The following is an 18998-nucleotide window of genomic DNA, read 5'->3' as shown; positions in this document are numbered from 1 at the left end:
GAGGTGTAGATGGAGAAGAGAAGGGGTCCAAGGACAGAGCCCTGGGGGACCCCAACAGAGAGGGGGAGGGAAGGGGAGGTGGCACCATTGTAGGAAACGCTGAAGGAGCGTCGGGATAGGTAAGAGGAGAACCAGGAGAGAGCGGTGTCTCTGATGCCAAGGGAGAATAGTTTATTAAGGAGGAGGGGGTGGTCAACTGTGTCGAAGGCCGCGGAGAGGTCCAGGAGGAGGAGGACAGAGTAGTCGCCTTTGGCTTTGGCGGTAAGTAGGTCGTTGGTGATTTTGAGGAGGGCGGTTTCGGTGGAGTGTAGGGGACGGAAGCCGGACTGTAGTGGATCAAGGAGGTTGTTGTCAGTTAGGTGGGCGCTTAGGCGGTTGTAGACTAAGCGCTCCAGGAGTTTGGAAGCGAGTGGCAGCAGGGAGATGGGTCTGAGGTTGTTTGGGTCAGAGGGGTCCAGGGAGGGCTTTTTGAGTATGGGGGTGATGTGCGCATGCTTTAGGGGGGAGGGGAATACGCCGGTAGAGAGGGAGAGATTGAAGATGTGGGTGAGGGAGCAGATGAGGGAAGAGGGGGGTGACTGGAGGAGTCGAGAGGGGATAGGGTCTAGGGGGCAGGTAGTGAGGCGGGCTTCAGAGAAGACCCTGGTGACTTCCTCAGTGGTAGCGGGGCTGAAGGAGTGCAGAGCTGGTGGGGTTACGGTAAGCGGGGTCTTGGGTGTGGAGGGGGGCAGTGCGGTTGCGAGGTCAGAGGAGGGAAGAGATGAGGGGGAGATAGGGGGGGGGAGGCTAGGTGGGGAGGTAGATTGCGAGTTGACTATGTCCTGACGGATAGCATCAATTTTATTGTGGAAATGAGTGGCAATCTCGTGGGCGGTGAGTGAGGTACTGAGTGGAGGAGGGGGGGGAGAGAGCAGGGAGTTGAAGGTGGAGAAGAGTCGGCGAGGGCAGGAGGAGAGGGTGTTAATCAGGTTTACGAAGTAAGCCTGCTTGGCGGCGTGGAGGGAGGAGGTGTAAGTGAGGAAGGCAGATTTGTAGAGGGAGAATGAACGGGGGGACCTGGTTTTGCGCCATAGTCTCTCCAGCGCACGACTGCGACGTTTGAGGCATTTAGTGTGGTCGTTCTGCCATGGTTGGAGCGGTCTGGGTTTGATGTAGCGTGTGGTTAGGGGTGCCAGAGAGTCTAGGGTAGCTGATAGTGAGTCGTTGTACGTGTTAGTGGCTAGGTCAGGACAAGACAGTGGAAGGATTCTGTTGTGTAGGCGGTCGGCAGCTGAGTGGAGGGGGGCCGGGTTCAGGTTGCGAAGGTTGCGGCTGGTGATGGTTTGGCGCTCTGGGGGGGGGGAGTTAGGGGAAGGGGAGATGGAGAACGTGAGGAGGTGGTGGTCGGAGAGAGGGAAGGGGGTGTTAGAGAACTGGTTGAGGGTACAGAGGTGGGAGAAGACGAGGTCCAGGGTGTTCCCAATGATGTGGGTGGAGGATTGAGTGTGCTGTGTGAGCGCGAAGGAGGAGGTTAGGTGGAGGAATTGGGAAGTAGCCGGGCTGTTGTCATTGATGGGGATATTGAAGTCCCCGAGGATGATGGTTGGTAGCTCAGAGGAGAGGAAGAAGGGAAGCCAGGCAGCGAAGTCATCCAGGAAGCGGGGTATGGATCCGGGAGGCCTGTAGATCACTGCGATCCTTAGGGGGGTGGGTGAGAAGAGCCGGATGCAGTGAGCCTCGAAGGAGGAGAAAGTTAGGGAGGGAGGATTAGGGAGGACCTGGAAGGTGCTCAGCGGTGATAGGAGCAGGCCGACCCCACCACCTTTGTGACCGCTCAGTCTTGGTGAATGGGACCAGACGAGACCTCCATAGGAGAGTGCCGCAGGGGAGGTGGAGTCAGTGGCCTGTACCCAGGTTTCGGTGATGGCTAGGAGGTTAAGGGAGCGGGAGATAAAGAGGTCATGGATGGCAGTAAGTTTATTGCAGACCGAGCGGGCGTTCAGGAGTGCAACCGAGAGAGGGGGGATGGATGCGGGGAGAAGGGGCACAGATATGAGGTTGAGGGGGTTACGGCAGCTGGCGGGAGCAGGGGGGTCCCTAGAGGAGGGGTGAGGTGGCGAGGGGCCAGGGTTCGGGGAGATGTCACCAGCAGATAGGAGAAGGAGAAGGGTGAGGAAGGTGGCATGGGAATGGGAAGTGTAGGAGCGTGTGGGTCTGATAGTGGTGGCACGTGGGTCGACGGGGGAGTGGAGTAGCAGGAGGAGGTGGTGAGTGCCGTAGTGGGGAGAGGGGAGTAGTGAAGGGGCAATGTAGAGCTGTTTTGGGGGGGTAGGCGGGTAGAGGGAGGCGATTTTTGGGATGGTGGAGAGGAAAATGAGGAGGAGGAGTGCAGGAGGCATGTTGGGGTGGGTGCGGTGACAGTTGGGTCAGGGGAGGTGAAGGGATACAGGTCAGGGCAAGGTGTGTGGGGAATCTGTGTTACCATGGGAGAGTCATTTGAGTCCTTCTGTAGGGGTAGAGTGAGGGTGGAGGGCGGCAGCTGGTTGGCAGCAGTCTGTGGGTGCAGTAAGCTGGCGACCATGGGTGCTGTGGCATGTCTTCAGTGGGTACGGTGGTTCGGCTAGTGGAGGGGTCGTAGGGTGCGATGGCTGGGGGTGATGGTAGGCACGGCGACTGGTGATGCTGGCGGCTCGGTGACTGGGGTTGTTGAGGCCAGGCGTCGGGTGCTGAGGGCTCGGCGTCGTGAGGCGCTGAAGGTGTTGAAGGATCGTCATCAGAGTCGAGCGGGGCGTTGCGGTAGCGATCGTCGGCCCTGCGTGGTTTGTGCTCAACCGTGATCTGTTGCGGCCGGTAGGAGAGACCGCAGCTTCAAGGGTCGTGGTGGGCCATTAGTCGCCGGGGCGTCGCCAGAGGGAATAGCGTGCCGGAAATCAGGGTGCTGGGCGAGCGTTCCCTGGTGTGGTGGCTGGCTGGTAATCCCAGGTGGGGTGGTGGGCAGGGGATCCCCGGTGGGATGGTGGCCGTGCTATCCCTGGTGGGGTAGTAGCGATCCCTGGAGGGATAGTGGCTTAGGGTCCCTGGTGGTTTGGGGTTTCAGGTGGATGGTGGGATCCCTGAGTGAGTGAGTCCCTGGAGGCTGGCGGTGTGATGGTGGTTGGGCTCCCTGGTGGGTAGTGGGCGCCCCTGGTGAAGTACCTGGTGTCCTGGAGCGTCGGTGGATCCCTCCTGGGTTAGCAGGACCGTTGGTGGTAGCTTCCCGGAGCAGCGGAGGCGTCCCGCCGCGGCCGCAATTCCCGCCGCGATTCCAGCCACGGCTGGCAGGAAACACCGCGGCTTCGGGTGCCGCGGTAGGCCTCAGGCTGCTGCGAACCGCCGGAGCTCCGCTGGAGGGACGGAGTGACTGTGGGTGTTGGTGGGGACCTCGGCAGCAGACACAGGGGCCCGGATGGGCCCTGATGGCAGCGGTAGGGGCGCAGGGGTGATCCCCTGATCGGCGGGGACCGAGGAGCGGAGTGTCAGTAGTCCGGGCTGATGCCCGGCGATCCTGGTCGGCCGCGCCAGAAATCGAGGCCGCGGCTTCAGGTGCCGGGTAGGCCGCAAGTCCCGGAGCTCCGGGAGAAAGGTCCAGTGGCCTTCCCTGGCTGGCGAACAGGGACCGGAGGGTCGTGGGGCCCCCGTCAGGGTCCGCTGCCGCCCAGATGGCAGCGGATTGGGGCCGGGGGAGCAGGAGCTCGCCGAGACACGTCCGTCTCGCCGGACGTCCGGAAGGGATAATGTGTACTCACAGTAAAATCCTTTTCTCTGTGTTCATTGAAGAACATGGTCGTGATCCTGATCTTGACCATTGGGTTAGAGCTCCACATTGAGGAGTAGGACACATTCACAAAGTTACAAAGCTCTGGGGAAAGGGGACTAGCCTATATGCCTTTAGTAAATCAACCCAATATATTAACCACGTGTGAATGCATTTATTTAAATGGCCAACTCAGGCTCTTGTGAGATGGAGCAGTGAAATACAACTGTCCAGCTCTGAAAAGCAGAAGCAAAGCTTACATACACAGTGACTAAATATGGATGCCCACACACACACATGCAAATAATACACAATAACAAAGGGTTTTTGAAAATTGAAGTTTATTTACATAAGATTTATTTATTTGCATTCCATTCTTACTTTAAAGATAACTCAGGCTAGGTTCACACGTGTGCAGGAATGCCTGAAAAACACCGCTAGTTCCCGACCCGCAGGCAAAAAGTGCTGCTCATTAATTCCTAATGGCACTCCCACACATCAGAAAAAAAGGTACATTTTGGACAGCGACAAATTATAGGATGCTGTGACACCATGCGACTTAGTGTGGCACAATTTAAAAAAAAAAAATGTCGGAATGGTTTCCCTGCGGGTAGGGCAGCCCAATAAAATGAATTGGTTACCTACATGCAGATCACACAAGTGTGAACCTACCCTCAAGAAGTGAGAATGATAGCACTGTCCTCCTTGTCATCTCAGAGTGCATAGCTGGTCTTGGTACTCTTGGCTACCCTATAGGAGCTGAAAGCCACATCTTCTCCTTCACAATGGTAGTTCATGTTTAACTGTGCATGTTCACAAGTATGCAACGGACAAATTGTAGTTCAAATCCCAGGATCCTTCTTCCCTGTCTTTACTGGTGCATGCAGCAGGATATCAGCCTACTGTACCTACAACCTCTGCAGCCATTTTTAGCCCCCCCCTCCCTTCCCGGCATCATTTTACAATTCTAAGTTCTGATGATGAACTCCTCCATGGCCTGCCACCACCCCGGCTTTTCATTTGTCCTAGCAGCTTCTTTTGGGGAACGGAGGGGCACAGCTGAGGCAGAGGTGCGGTTGGCTACTAGCAGCAGGAATATTAGTTATCTCCACTACACAAGGCTGTGCAGAGACTGCAAGCTGGTGTTTAGGTGCAGGTTAGAGCGCCAGCTACAGGTCCCATAGTGTAGTATCATCAGCTGCAGGAATGGGGGGGGGATTAGCCATAGGGCTAAGCAGGAGGAACACGTCATGTACTCCTGACTGCAGCTGCTGTGTCAGGAAACGACTGAGGGGTCAGCAAGCATAACACCTGCCACTGAACATCAATGCCAACCCCCCCCCCCCCCAATGCCTATGTGATCGCAGCGGAAGTTTGCCCTTCCAGCGACACTTCACAAGTCCTAGCAGGCTGCGGGACCATTCACGGGGCGCAGCGTGACTTGTGCATGCGCAGTGCAGAGCCGGTTATGAAGCCGCAAGGAGTCATATCCAGTTTCCCGCAGTTAAAGAATAACTAAACTTTTGTTTTGGATAGAGTAGAGAGGGATTAGAACACCTGTCCATTTTGACCCTCATGCTTTGTCCTGTGCCCTGCATGCACTTACACCGTTTTTTCTGCCTGGAAACTTGAGAACGTCCATGGCGTCCAAAAAGCGTCCCTTTAGGTCAAAAGCAGTTTTAGACCAGCTAGAGAACAGCAATAGTAAACCAGAACCACTTGCAGAATTGAGTGAAAGTGATTCGTGGGGAAATTCTTCATCAGACACTGAAATTTCCATGCAAAATAATGTACCGCTTTGACATTCAAAAATATTGACATAATTAGACCGCCATGGAGGTTAATTTGCAGGTATTTCCTCTTGCTTTCTGTTTGGCTATCGGACAGGAAGTGAAGGGAAATTTCCACAATGAGACACGGATGGTGAAACAAAATTCCTTGTGCTATCCACAATGCAAAAAAAATAAAAAAATTCTACTTTAGCAAGCTGGAACTGGGGACCTAAAGATCAGCAAAGAGCCGGCCAGGTTGAGGACGCGCTGGATCTCTGGAGAGGCAAGTGTGTTTTTTATAAAAGTCAGCAGCTACTGTATTTGTAGCTGCTGACTTTTAACTTTTTGTTTCAGGATGAAGAACCACTTTAATGATCGCTCCAGCAAAAATACCAAGCCTTATGCTGCCCATACATCTAATAAATACTCATTACTAACATAACTAATTCAGGGTTCATTCACATCAGCCTGCATGCTAAAACCCTGTGTAGGGGCAAGGTGATATGGTATTAGAACACATCACATGGTTTCATTTTTAAAGTGGTATTAAATACAATAACAAAAATGTTATATACTGTATTGCAGCTGATCAATTCTTAGATGTGTTTGCTGAATTCATTTTCTTTTTTCTCAAAGGGTCTTTTCACATGGGCGCTCTGTTTTTTCCATGAGTTTAGTCACATTTTTTACAAGAAAAAATGGATGTTTTTCATCAGTTTACGTAAATTTTCCATCAGTTTACGTCAGTTTTTTATATCCATTACCAATGCAAAAATGGACCATATGTCTGTATACATCTGTTTATCGCCCATTTACATCCATATTACGTCTGTTTACATCCGTTTTTCATCCGTTCCATTTTTTTTTTTTAATGGAAGAAAAAGTGTTTTCTTCCGTTCAAAAAAATGGATGTTAATGGATTTGGACATTAATGGATATAAACAGATGATCATCCATTTACATCCGCTAGTCCATAGAAATACATGGGTGCCTCTTTTTTATCCATAAACGGACAGATGAAAAACAGACATACGGAACACCCATGTGAAAGGGGCATCAGGTTTGTTTTCCTTTATTTTCACCCGATGATGTGGTATGTCTGTTATTTATCAATTTCCTTTATCATAACAAGCTACGCAGCAAAAGTAGCAGTTAGAGTGTTGAGACAAACCATTTACCACAGACAATGGTCCGGTTTTAGTCATTTAAGGAAAACATTTATTCCAAAAGAAATAAAACTGACTTCTGTAACTGCTTATAAAGTATTAGCTGGAGTTTGACTTCAGTTTGTTAGTGTCTTTAAAGCAGAGCTCCACCCAAAAGGAGAAGTTCAACTTTAAGGCTTCGTCCCCCACTCCCTGTTAAGGATTGGCACCTGATTTTGACAAGTACCTGCTCCCACTTCTGCTGCGGTCGCCTAGGCCAGGGGTCTCCAAACTTTCTAAACCAAGGGCCAGTTTACTGTCCTTCAGTCTTTACGGGGGGGGGGGGGGGGGCTGGACTGCGGCCAACAGGAATACACAATGTCCCAGCACCAGTGGAAGTAAACAATCCCCTATCATTGTGTGACAGTGGGAGGAATTGTGCCTCATCATTGGTGTGATTGGGCCCCATTGTTGGTGCCAAAGGGGGAACTATGCCCCATCATTTATCTCATTGGTAGGAATTTGCCCATCATTGGTGTCATTAGGAGGAATTATGCCTTTCAATGGTGTCAGTGAATTATATAGTGTCCCAAGGGCCGCAGTTTGGAGACCACTGGCCTAGGCGATCGAAAGCGGAAGTTGTCCTCCGTCCTCCCCCCTCATAGTCTTTTGGGACACATGACAGGTCCCAGAAGACTACATTACCATTCACAAAGAGCAGCACTACCCTACCCGTGTATGAGCAGTGGGCACCCGGCTGTGAGGCTGCAAGCTGTGACAGCTGGGTGCCCACACTGAAGATGCCAGGAAGAGAGGATGGCTGCTGTGGGGACACTGTGGGATCGAGGGACAGGTGTTTTTTAAAAGTCACCAGTGCATTTCCTGTGTGGCGTTCTGGTGTGAACTGACCGTAAATCTGCTACTGCCTCCCCAGAATGATGATACTGCTGTCCAAAAGGTGTCTCCGTTGCTCATCCATCCAGAACGCAGGCACCCCAAGACAGGAAGTGTGTTCCTTGCAGGATCACCAGGTGAAAATAAAACTGAAATAAAAATTGAATGCAGACACCACACTCAAGGATCAGTCAAGTGCAGTATATTCTATCACTATTTTTGGGATCAATACCTCTTTCATTTTATTGAAGTGTCACCAGATGTCACTTGGATCAGCACAAGGCTCAGTGTAAATCAGGGGTGTCAAACTCCATTTCACCAAAGGCCGTATCAGCATTATGGTTGCCCTAAAAGAGCCAGTTGTATCTATAAGACTAGATGTCCAGAGCCCCCCCATTACATCAGAAGGCAAAGAATCCCACACCCTCCCTAACATCACCGTGCACCCCCTTTGGAGGCAGAGCTGGAGAGCAGAAAGTGCAGGGTCTGGAGGAGGACCAGAGTCTGCTGAATGCTGAGACCAGGGGAGGCAGAGATGAGGAGGATTTGGCACATTTGTTCTATTCTCCTCTCTGCTGGGGTGCAAGGGCCACATGAAATGGTATGGAGGTCCGAATCGGCCCGCGGAAGGCACCTGTGGTGTCAATGCTGCATTGTAATACATCCCGGGGCAGTGTCTCGGTATGGCCAGCTGTTCTCGATGATCCTCTGCAGACGGATGGATGTGAAAGACGCCGTCCTCGGTAATGATAGTGAATCGGCGATGGCTGTCACTCCAATGTTGCTACATGACCCTGGATCCCGACCACACATCACCGGCTCCCTGAGCTCTCACCGTCCACCTCACTCCCCGGTCACATGCAGGAAATCATCTGGAACGCCAACTTCGCGACGTCACCTCTCACTGGCATCCCACGTTACCGGGTCAGCTGACCGTGACGTCACATCCCTCCGGCTTCCGCGATTGCGGCTGGTTGGTGACCGGCGACGTCAGACCGTGCAGCGGCGGATGATGGCGGACAGCATCCCTCTGCAGCCGGTGCAGAAGAGAGCGGCCTACTACACGGCGGAGAAGAATAAGAGGAGGTGAGGGGGAGGGCTGTGTGTGGCGGTGCTGGGCACCTGTCTATGGAGAGTCTTCTGTTATATATGAGCCAGGAGGGCATTCCTCTATCCAGGAACTAATGAGTGGTGGGCACGGGGCATGTCAGCGGCATTACAGTCTGTGCACAGACACAGAAAGGGCTTGGTGTAGGGTAGTGATGGTGTAAACCCCACACAGGGTGTCTCTAGTTCAGTCTGTGTATCTTTGGGGAAAGTTTTCTTCACTTCCTGCCCCAGAGACACAACAGGAAGTTAGATGAAATCCCTCAAAGTCCTTGGAAGTTCGCCTTTAGACAGTTGTCCCTGGAACTGGTGGCACCAATGGAAACTTTTTTTCTTACTTTTTGTTCTGGGGACGGTGCTGACGTCTTCTCTGGGGACAGCGGTGACATGCGCTCTGGGGACAGGGATGAAGTTTTCTCTGGGGACAGCAGTGACATGCGCTCTGGGAACACCGGTGACATGCGCTCTGGGGACAGGGATGAAGTTTTCTCTGGGGACAGCAGTGACATGCGCTCTGGGGACAGGGATGAAGTTTTCTCTGGGGACAGCAGTGACATGCGCTCTGGGGACAGGGATGAAGTTTTCTCTGGGGACAGCAGTGACATGCGCTCTGGGGACGGTGCTGACGTTTTCTCTGGGGACACCGGTGACATGCGCTCTGGGGACAGGGATGAAGTTTTCTCTGGGGACAGCAGTGACATGCGCTCTGGGGACAGTGCTGATGTCTTCTTTGGGGACAGCGGTGACATGCGCTCTGGGGACAGTGCTGACGGTTTCTCTGGGGACACCGGTGACATGCGCTCTGGGGACAGGGATGAAGTTTTCTCTGGGGACAGCGGTGACATGCGCTCTGGGGACAGCGGTGACATGCGCTCTGGGAACACCGGTGACATGCGCTCTGGGGACAGGGATGAAGTTTTCTCTGGGGACAGCAGTGACATGCGCTCTGGGGACAGCGGTGACATGCGCTCTGGGGACGGTGCTGATGTCTTCTTTGGGGACAGCGGTGACATGCGCTCTGGGGACAGCGGTGACATGCGCTCTGGGGACAGCGGTGACATGCGCTCTGGGGACAGGAATTACGTTTTTTCTAGGGACATCGGTGACATGCGCTCTGGGGACAGGGATGAAGTTTTCTCTGGGGTCAGCGGTGACAAGCGCTCTGGGGACAGGGATGAAGTTTTCTCTGGGGTCAGCGGTGACATGCGCTCTGGGGACAGGGATGAAGTTTTCTCTGGGGACAGCAGTGACATGCGCTCTGGGGACAGCGGTGACATGCGCTCTGGGGACGGTGCTGATGTCTTCTTTGGGGACAGCGGTGACATGCGCTCTGGGGACAGCGGTGACATGCGCTCTGGGGACAGCGGTGACATGCGCTCTGGGGACAGGAATTACGTTTTTTCTAGGGACATCGGTGACATGCGCTCTGGGGACAGGGATGAAGTTTTCTCTGGGGACAGCGGTGACATGCACTCTGGGGACAGGGATGAAGTTTTCTCTGGGGACAGCGGTGACATGCACTCTGGGGACGGTGCTGATGTCTTCTTTGGGGACAGCGGTGACATGCAATCTGGGGACAGGGATGAAGTTTTCTCTGGGGACAGCGGTGACATGCGCTCTGGGGACAGCGGTGACATGCGCTCTGGGGACAGCGGTGACATGTGCTCTGGGGACAGCGGTGACATGTGCTCTGGGGACAGGGATGAAGTTTTCTCTGGGGACAGCGGTGACATGCGCTCTGGGGACAGGGATGAAGTTTTCTTTGGGGACAGTGGTGACATGCGGTATGGGGACAGCAGTGACACGCACTCTGGGGACGGTGCTGACATTTTCTCTGGTGTTCGCTCTGGGGACAGTGCAGACGTATGGCCTGGTTACAGAACTGACATGTACTCTGGGGACAGGGCTGAAGTTTTCTCAGTTGACAGCACTGATGTTTGGACAGCTCTGGCGGACAGTGCTGACCTTTGCTCTGGGGACAGTGCTGACGTATGGCCTGGGGACAGTGCTGACGTATGGCCTGGGGACAGTGCTGACATGCACTCTGGGGACAGGGATGAAGTTTTCTTTGCTTACAGCGCTGATGTTTGGTGTAGGGACAGCTCTGGCGTTTGCTCTGGGGACAGCTCTGGCATTTGACTGCGGGAGGGAAGAAGGGGCCGAACGTCTGGCTCACTTTGCCATGGCAAACTGAGCCTAAAGTGGGAGTGGGTACCTGCCAAAAAGGAGGCAAATAAGTGGAGCTTGTGCTTTTGAGTGGAACTCCGCTTTAAGGTCAATGCTGACCAGGGTGGATTTGATTTAAATCAAACTGATTTAAATCATGATTTAAATCACGATTTAAATCACTAGTCAGTAAGGCTTGATTTAAATCCTAGTTTTCTACATAAAGACTAATTCTTGCTGGTATAACTTTAATATGCAAGTAGATGAAGCTTTTTAGAACAACAACTTTCCATATTAGTTTTTTTATCCCCAGTTTAATAGGTTAATCATTCATATTTGGACAACTTTTCTGTTGTACTTAGGAAGGAGAAAAATAATCATTACCTTAATAATAACAATTTAAATAGATTTATTCAACTGAAACAATAACATTCCAGCATATGTTATTTGCGTAAACAAACATCCATGTTTGTTAACTAATTTGGCTAAACAAAATATATATATTTTAAGAAACTTAGACTGTCAGCCCCTTCCTCCTCACACTTAGTTTCACTTTCTTCTTGTGCAGATCTATTCCACTCCAAACAATCAGAAAAATATGGTTTCTATTCTATTCACTGAACTTCTTGAAACTTAGCAGTGAAGGGGTTGATTCTGTATTCATAGGTTTGTAGAAGTTAGGATTAAGGTCTTTTTCTTAACTCTGTTCATGTTATAACATTTTTGCTGTGAAGAAGAGGCATGTGATCTCCGCTGAGTCAAATTCAGTTTTGAGAACTGCAAAAGTAAACAACGCATCTGTGATAATATCTTGTAGGCAGAGAAACTGCCCAATAATCTTACAAAAACCTCTGGAAGAGCATGACATTGTGAATGGATTAATGGAATTCATTTACCAAAAAAATTAAACATATACAGCCTTATTCTACATAATTAAAAAACTAATCTTTATTTCATGATGGAATAACCTTTGGATGGTAATATATTTTCCTCAAAAAGCATTTTATTTAAAAAAATCTGATTTAAATAAAAAAATCTGACTTAAATAAAAAAAATCTGATTTATATAAAACAAATCAGATTTTTTTTTATTTTTAAAAAAAAATCATTGATTTTTATCCACCCGGTGCTGACATTTGGTCTGGGGACAACGTTGGCATTTGATCTGAGGACAGAGCTGACATTTTCTCTGGGGACAGTGCTAGTGTTTTCTCTGGGTACAGCATTGACGTTCAGTCAGGAGACAGAGCTGATGTTTGTTTTGGGAAAAGAGCTGGCATTTTCTCTGGGATAGCGCTGATATTTTCTCTGCAGACAGTGCTAGTGTTTTCTCTGGGGACAGTGTTGACATGTGCTCTCGGGAAAGTGCTAGCATCCCCTCTGGGAATAGTGCTCCATTTTCTCTAGGGACAGCATTGACATGCTCTCTGGGGACAGTGCTAGCGTTTTCTCTGGGGACAGTGTTGGCGGTTTCTCTGGGGACAGCGTTGGCGGTTTCTCTGGGGACAGCGTTGGCGGTTTCTCTGGGGACAGTGTTGGCGGTTTCTCTGGGGACAGTGTTGACATTTATTCTGGGGAGAGTGCTAGCATTTTCTCTGGGGACAATGTTGATGTTCTCTCTAGGGACAGTTCTAGCGTTTTCTCTGTGGACAGTGTTGATGTTTGCTCTGGGAAGATTACTAACATTTTCTCTGAGGACAGTGTTGACATTTGCTCTGGGAAGAGTGCTAGAGTTTTCTCTGGGGACAGTGTTGACGTTCTCTCTAGGGACAGTGCTAGCGTTCTCTCTTGGGACAGTGTTGACATATGCTCTGGAAAGAGTACTAGCGTTTTCTCTGGGGACAGTGTTTACATTTTTTTCTAGGGACAGTGCTAGCGTTTTCTCTGGGAACAGTGTTGACATTTGCTCTGGGAAGAGTACTAGTGTTTTCTCTGTGGACAGTGTTGACGTTTGCTCTGGGAAGAGTACTAGTGTTTTCTCTGAGGACAGTGTTGATGATTGCTCTGGAAAGAGTACTAGTGTTTTCTCTGGGGACAGTGTTGACATTCTTTCTAGGGACAGTGCTAGCGTTTTCTCTCCGGACAGCGTTGGCGGTTTCTCTGTAGACAGTGTTGACATTTGCTCTGGGAAGAGTACTAGCATTTTCTCTGGGGACAGTGTTGACGTTCTCCCTAGGGACAGTGCTAGCGTTTTCTCTGGGGACAGTGTTGACATTTGCTCTGGAAAGAGTACTAGCGTTTTCTCTGGGGACAGTGTTGACATTCTTTCTAGGGACAGTGCTAGCGTTTTCTCTGGGAACAGTGTTGATGTTTGCTCTGGTAAGAGTACTAGTGTTTTCTCTGGGGACAGTGTTGACGTTCTTTCTAGGGACAGTGCTAGTGGTTTCTCTGGGGACAGTGTTGACATTTGCTCTGGGAAGAGTACTAGTGTTTTCTCTGGGGACAGTGTTGACATTCTTTCTAGGGACAGTGCTAGTGGTTTCTCTGGGGACAGTGTTGACGTTTGTTCTGGGAAGAGTACTAGTATTTTCTCTGAGGACAGTGTTGACGTTTGCTCTGGGAAGAGTACTAGTATTTTCTCTGGGGACAGTGTTGACGTTTGCTCTGGGAAGAGTACTAGTATTTTCTCTGAGGACAGTGTTGATGATTGCTCTGGGAAGAGTACTAGTGTTTTTTCTGGGGACAGTGTTGACATTCTTTCTAGGGACAGTGCTAGCATTTTCTCTGGGGACAGTGTTGACGTTTGCTCTGGGAAGAGTGCTAGCGTTTTCTCTGGGAACAGTGTTGACGTGCTCTCTAGGGACAGTGCTAGCGTTTTCTCTGGGGACAGTGTTGACATTTGCTCTGGGAAGAGTGCTAGCGTTTTCTCTGGGAACAGTGTTGATGTGCTCTCTAGGGACAGTGCTAGCGTTTTCTCTGGGGACAGTGTTGACATTTGCTCTGGAAATTGTACTAGCGGTTTCTCTGGGGACAGTGTTGACATTCTTTCTAGGGACAGTGCTAGCGTTTTCTCTGGGAACAGTGTTGATGTTTGCTCTGGTAAGAGTACTAGTTTTTTCTCTGGGGACAGTGTTAACTTTCTCCCTAGGGACAGTGCTAGCGGTTTCTCTGCGGACAGTGTTGACGTTTGCTCTGGGAAGAGTACTAGTGTTTTCTCTGGGGACAGTGTTGACATTCTTTCTAGGGACAGTGCTAGCGTTTTCTCTCCGGACAGCGTTGGCGGTTTCTCTGTAGACAGTGTTGACATTTGCTCTGGGAAGAGTACTAGCATTTTCTCTGGGGACAGTGTTGACGTTCTCCCTAGGGACAGTGCTAGCGTTTTCTCTGGGGACAGTGTTGACATTTGCTCTGGAAAGAGTACTAGCGTTTTCTCTGGGGACAGTGTTGACATTCTTTCTAGGGACAGTGCTAGCGTTTTCTCTGGGAACAGTGTTGATGTTTGCTCTGGTAAGAGTACTAGTGTTTTCTCTGGGGACAGTGTTGACGTTCTTTCTAGGGACAGTGCTAGTGTTTTCTCTGGGGACAGTGTTGACATTTGCTCTGGGAAGAGTACTAGTGTTTTCTCTGGGGACAGTGTTGACATTCTTTCTAGGGACAGTGCTAGTGGTTTCTCTGGGGACAGTGTTGACGTTTGTTCTGGGAAGAGTACTAGTATTTTCTCTGGGGACAGTGTTGACGTTTGCTCTGGGAAGAGTACTAGTATTTTCTCTGAGGACAGTGTTGATGATTGCTCTGGGAAGAGTACTAGTGTTTTTTCTGGGGACAGTGTTGACATTCTTTCTAGGGACAGTGCTAGCATTTTCTCTGGGGACAGTGTTGACGTTTGCTCTGGGAAGAGTGCTAGTGTTTTCTCTGGGAACAGTGTTGACGTGCTCTCTAGGGACAGTGCTAGCGTTTTCTCTGGGGACAGTGTTGACATTTGCTCTGGAAATTGTACTAGCGGTTTCTCTGGGGACAGTGTTGACATTTGCTCTGGAAATTGTACTAGCGGTTTCTCTGGGGACAGTGTTGACATTCTTTCTAGGGACAGTGCTAGCGTTTTCTCTGGGAACAGTGTTGATGTTTGCTCTGGTAAGAGTACTAGTTTTTTCTCTGGGGACAGTGTTAACGTTCTCCCTAGGGACAGTGCTAGCGGTTTCTCTGCGGACAGTGCTGACGTTTGCTCTGGGAAGAGTACTCGTGTTTTCTCTGGGGACAGTGTTGGCATTCTTTCTAGGGACAGTGCTAGCGGTTTCTCTGGGGACAGTGTTGACGTTTGCTCTGGGAAGAGTACTAGATTTTTCTCTGGGAACATTGTTGATGTTTGCTGTGGGAAGAGTACTAGTATTTTCTCTGGGGACAGTGTTGACATTTGCTGTGGGAAGAGTACTAGTGTTTTCTCTGGGAACAGTGTTGATGATTGCTCTGGGAAGAGTACTAGTGTTTTCACTGGGAACAGTGTTGACAATTGCTCTGGGAAGAGTACTAGTGTTTTCTCTGGGGACAGTGTTGACATTTGCTCTGGAAGAGTACTAGTGTTTTCTCTGGGGACAGTGTTGACGTTTGTTCTGGGAAGAGTACTAGTATTTTCTCTGGGGACAGTGTTGACGTTTGCTCTGGGAAGAGTACTAGTATTTTCTCTGAGGACAGTGTTGATGATTGCTCTGGGAAGAGTACTAGTGTTTTTTCTGGGGACAGTGTTGACATTCTTTCTAGGGACAGTGCTAGCATTTTCTCTGGGGACAGTGTTGACGTTTGCTCTGGGAAGAGTGCTAGCGTTTTCTCTGGGAACAGTGTTGACGTGCGCTCTAGGGACAGTGCTAGCGTTTTCTCTGGGGACAGTGTTGACATTTGCTCTGGAAATTGTACTAGCGGTTTCTCTGGGGACAGTGTTGACATTCTTTCTAGGGACAGTGCTAGCGTTTTCTCTGGGAACAGTGTTGATGTTTGCTCTGGTAAGAGTACTAGTTTTTTCTCTGGGGACAGTGTTAACGTTCTCCCTAGGGACAGTGCTAGCGGTTTCTCTGCGGACAGTGTTGACGTTTGCTCTGGGAAGAGTACTCGTGTTTTCTCTGGGGACAGTGTTGGCATTCTTTCTAGGGACAGCTAGCGGTTTCTCTGGGGACAGTGTTGACGTTTGCTCTGGGAAGAGTACTAGATTTTTCTCTGGGAACATTGTTGATGTTTGCTGTGGGAAGAGTACTAGTATTTTCTCTGGGGACAGTGTTGACATTTGCTGTGGGAAGAGTACTAGTGTTTTCTCTGGGAACAGTGTTGATGATTGCTCTGGGAAGAGTACTAGTGTTTTCACTGGGAACAGTGTTGACAATTGCTCTGGGATGAGTACTAGTGTTTTCTCTGGGGACAGTGTTGACATTTGCTCTGGGAAGAGTACTAGTGTTTTCTCTGGGGACAGTGTTGACGTTTGCTCTGGAAGAGTACTAGTGTTTTCTCTGGGGACAGTGTTGACGTTTGTTCTGGGATGAGTACTAGTGTTTTCTCTGGGGACAGTGTTGACGTTTGCTCTGGGAAGAGTACTAGTGTTTTCTCTGGGGACAGTGTTAACGTTTGCTCTGGGAAGAGTACTAGTGTTTTCTCTGGGGACAGTGTTGACGTTTGCTCTGGGAAGAGAACTAGTATTTTCTCTGGGGACAGTGTTGACATTTGCTCTGGGAAGAGTACTAGTGTTTTCTCTGGGGACAGTGTTGACGTTTGCTCTGGGAAGAGTACTAGTGTTTTCTCTGGGGACAGTGTTGACATTTGCTCTGGGAAGAGTACTAGTGTTTTCTCTGGGGACAGTGTTGACGTTTGCTCTGGGAAGAGTACTAGTGTTTTCTCTGGGGACAGTGTTGACGTTTGCTCTGGGAAGAGTACTAGTGTTTTCTCTGGGGACAGTGTTGACGTTTGCTCTGGGAAGAGTACTAGTGTTTTCTCTGGGGACAGTGTTGACGTTTGCTCTGGGAAGAGTACTAGTGTTTTCTCTGGGGACAGTGTTGACGTTTGCTCTGGGAAGAGTACTAGTGTTTTCTCTGGGGACAGTGTTGACGTTTGCTCTGGGAAGAGTACTAGCTTTTTCTCTGGGGACAGTGTTGACGTTTGCTCTGGGAAGAGTACTAGTGTTTTCTCTGGGGACAGTGTTGACGATTGCTCTGGGAAGAGTACTAGTGTTTTCTCTGGGGACAGTGTTGACGATTGCTCTGGGAAGAGTACTAGTGTTTTCTCTGGGGACAGTGTTGACGATTGCTCTGGGAAGAGTACTAGTGTTTTCTCTGGGGACAGTGTTGACGTTTGCTCTGGGAAGAGTACTAGTGTTTTCTCTGGGGACAGTGTTGACGATTGCTCTGGGAAGAGTACTAGTGTTTTCTCTTGGAACAGTGTTGACGTTTGCTCTGGGAAGAGTACTAGCATTTTCTCTGGGAACAGTATTGATGTTTGCTCTTGGGAGAGTGGTAGCATTTGCTCTGGGGATAGCGTTGGCATTTGGTCTGAGCGCAGGGCTAACATTTTCTCTGGGACAGCGTTGACTTTCTCTCCGAGGACAGTCTAGCATTTTCTTAGGGACAGTGTTGATGTTTGCTCTGGGGAGAGTGCTAGTAATTTCTTTGGGGACAGCGCTGACAAGGATGTATATCTATTTGCGAGAAAATTCGTGTTACAGGTCCTACATGCCAGGTCTGCTGGCCTGTTCCCCTTAGGTCCCCTGGAGATTTGTGCAGTCTAACCAGGCGTGAATATAGGACACTATGTTAGGACACTACATGATCTTATTGATCTGTGGGAGGAGGGATATGTTGATGAATTGGTTGTCAATGACGATGAGTTCACTGAACTAATGTTGGACCTAGCTCTTGAGGTCTGTGTTGAGTTACTGGAGGGTGATATACCCCTGGTGGAGACCACCTTTCCTAAAGATGTGAACTTATATAAGTCCAGGTCTTTTCCCCCTTTGTCGGCAATACCAGGTATGGTGTGCGTTGTATGAGCAGTAGTACGGGAGCTTAGATCCTTTCATTTCCACTCTATAACGGGATAATCTCAGCCTCAAAGAGCGCGAGTCTCTATGGGAATTACGCAATAATAGAGACTTGATTATTAAATCTGTCGACAAGGGTGGAAATGTTTTACTTATTGGCTAGGAAAATATGTGATTATGTGTGAATGAATTTTGACCAACGACCTTGGTATACTCCCATTCCTCATTTAAATATAGAACAGGACAAAAACAACTACTGTTTAACATCATTGATAGAGCATTTTTGGATTAAATGTAGGTTTTCCAAGGTGACTTGTTTTTTAATCATTGCCAAGAATTCATAAGTCTGTTGTGGACCCACCAGGTCATCCCATAATTTTTGGACAAGGTTCTCTCACTGAACACATCAGTGAGTACATTGACCAAATTCTCCAGCCATTCTTTATAAGTCAACTGTCGTATGTGAGAGATACTCTACATTTACTTACACAATTACATGATCTGGTGGTTTCACAGCACACATTGTAATTGACTTTGGATATAGAGGCCTTATTCTCTTCCATACCTCACCATAAGTGGCAACAGGTGATACACAGGGTCCTGGGAACAAGAGCTATGAACAAAATTAGACATAATCAGTTTGTGTTGGAACTCCTAGATTTCCTATTAACACATAGTAAGTTTACATTCAATCAAAGACATTTTTTCCACAAGGCACTGCCATGGGCAGCAAGGGGGCCCCTGCATATGACAGTGGGGGACAGAGAAACATGGATCCTTGGTGGAGGTGGGGGGTGACATTGATGTACCTGGCTAAGATTTTATCCTGCTACAGGTACATCGACGACGTCCTCGTCCTATGGACTGGTACTAGACAAGAGGCCCTGGACTTTGTTGACAGCTTGAGCAATAAGAGTTACAATTTGTCCTTTACCAGTGAGTGTGACCCCAAGGTATTCACCTTTTTTGATATATAATAATAAAGCCGGCAACTCAGTCACTTCTTCAAAAATCTTTTTTGGCTCACAATGGAAAAGATATGATCTATAAAAGCTAATGTGTTTTGGCCAAAACCTTCCTCATAACATTCACTCGACGTGGATATAGAAAAAGATAGTTGGCCAGTGCTTACCAAAGAGCAAGGGACAGTGATAGAGAAACTTTGATCTTTTGACAGACAGATACAAACAA

At 49.3% G+C, this 18998-nt stretch overlaps 1 protein-coding gene across 2 annotated transcripts in view; it reads left to right on the top strand.

Moving 5' to 3' along the window:
• The first annotated feature begins 8508 nt into the window (after positions 1-8508).
• The window catches only part of ATP9B (ATPase phospholipid transporting 9B), a 451056-nt gene continuing 440566 nt past the window's right edge, over positions 8509-18998 (top strand). For both annotated transcript variants that reach the window (XM_089682349.1, XM_089682348.1), the window contains exon 1: positions 8509-8669. In XM_089682349.1, coding sequence (XP_089538475.1) covers positions 8593-8669 — 77 coding nt within the window. In that variant the 5' untranslated portion in view covers positions 8509-8592. The remainder of the gene's footprint in view (positions 8670-18998) is intronic.

Source organism: Staurois parvus, unplaced genomic scaffold, assembly GCF_062004578.1.
Source record: "Staurois parvus isolate SC_StPar_1 unplaced genomic scaffold, SC_StPar_1.0 ptg000287l, whole genome shotgun sequence".
In the NCBI taxonomy this organism is placed as follows: domain Eukaryota; kingdom Metazoa; phylum Chordata; class Amphibia; order Anura; family Ranidae; genus Staurois; species Staurois parvus.
Note: the sequence above shows the minus strand (reverse complement) of the source record. Positions and strands in the feature narration are given on the sequence as shown.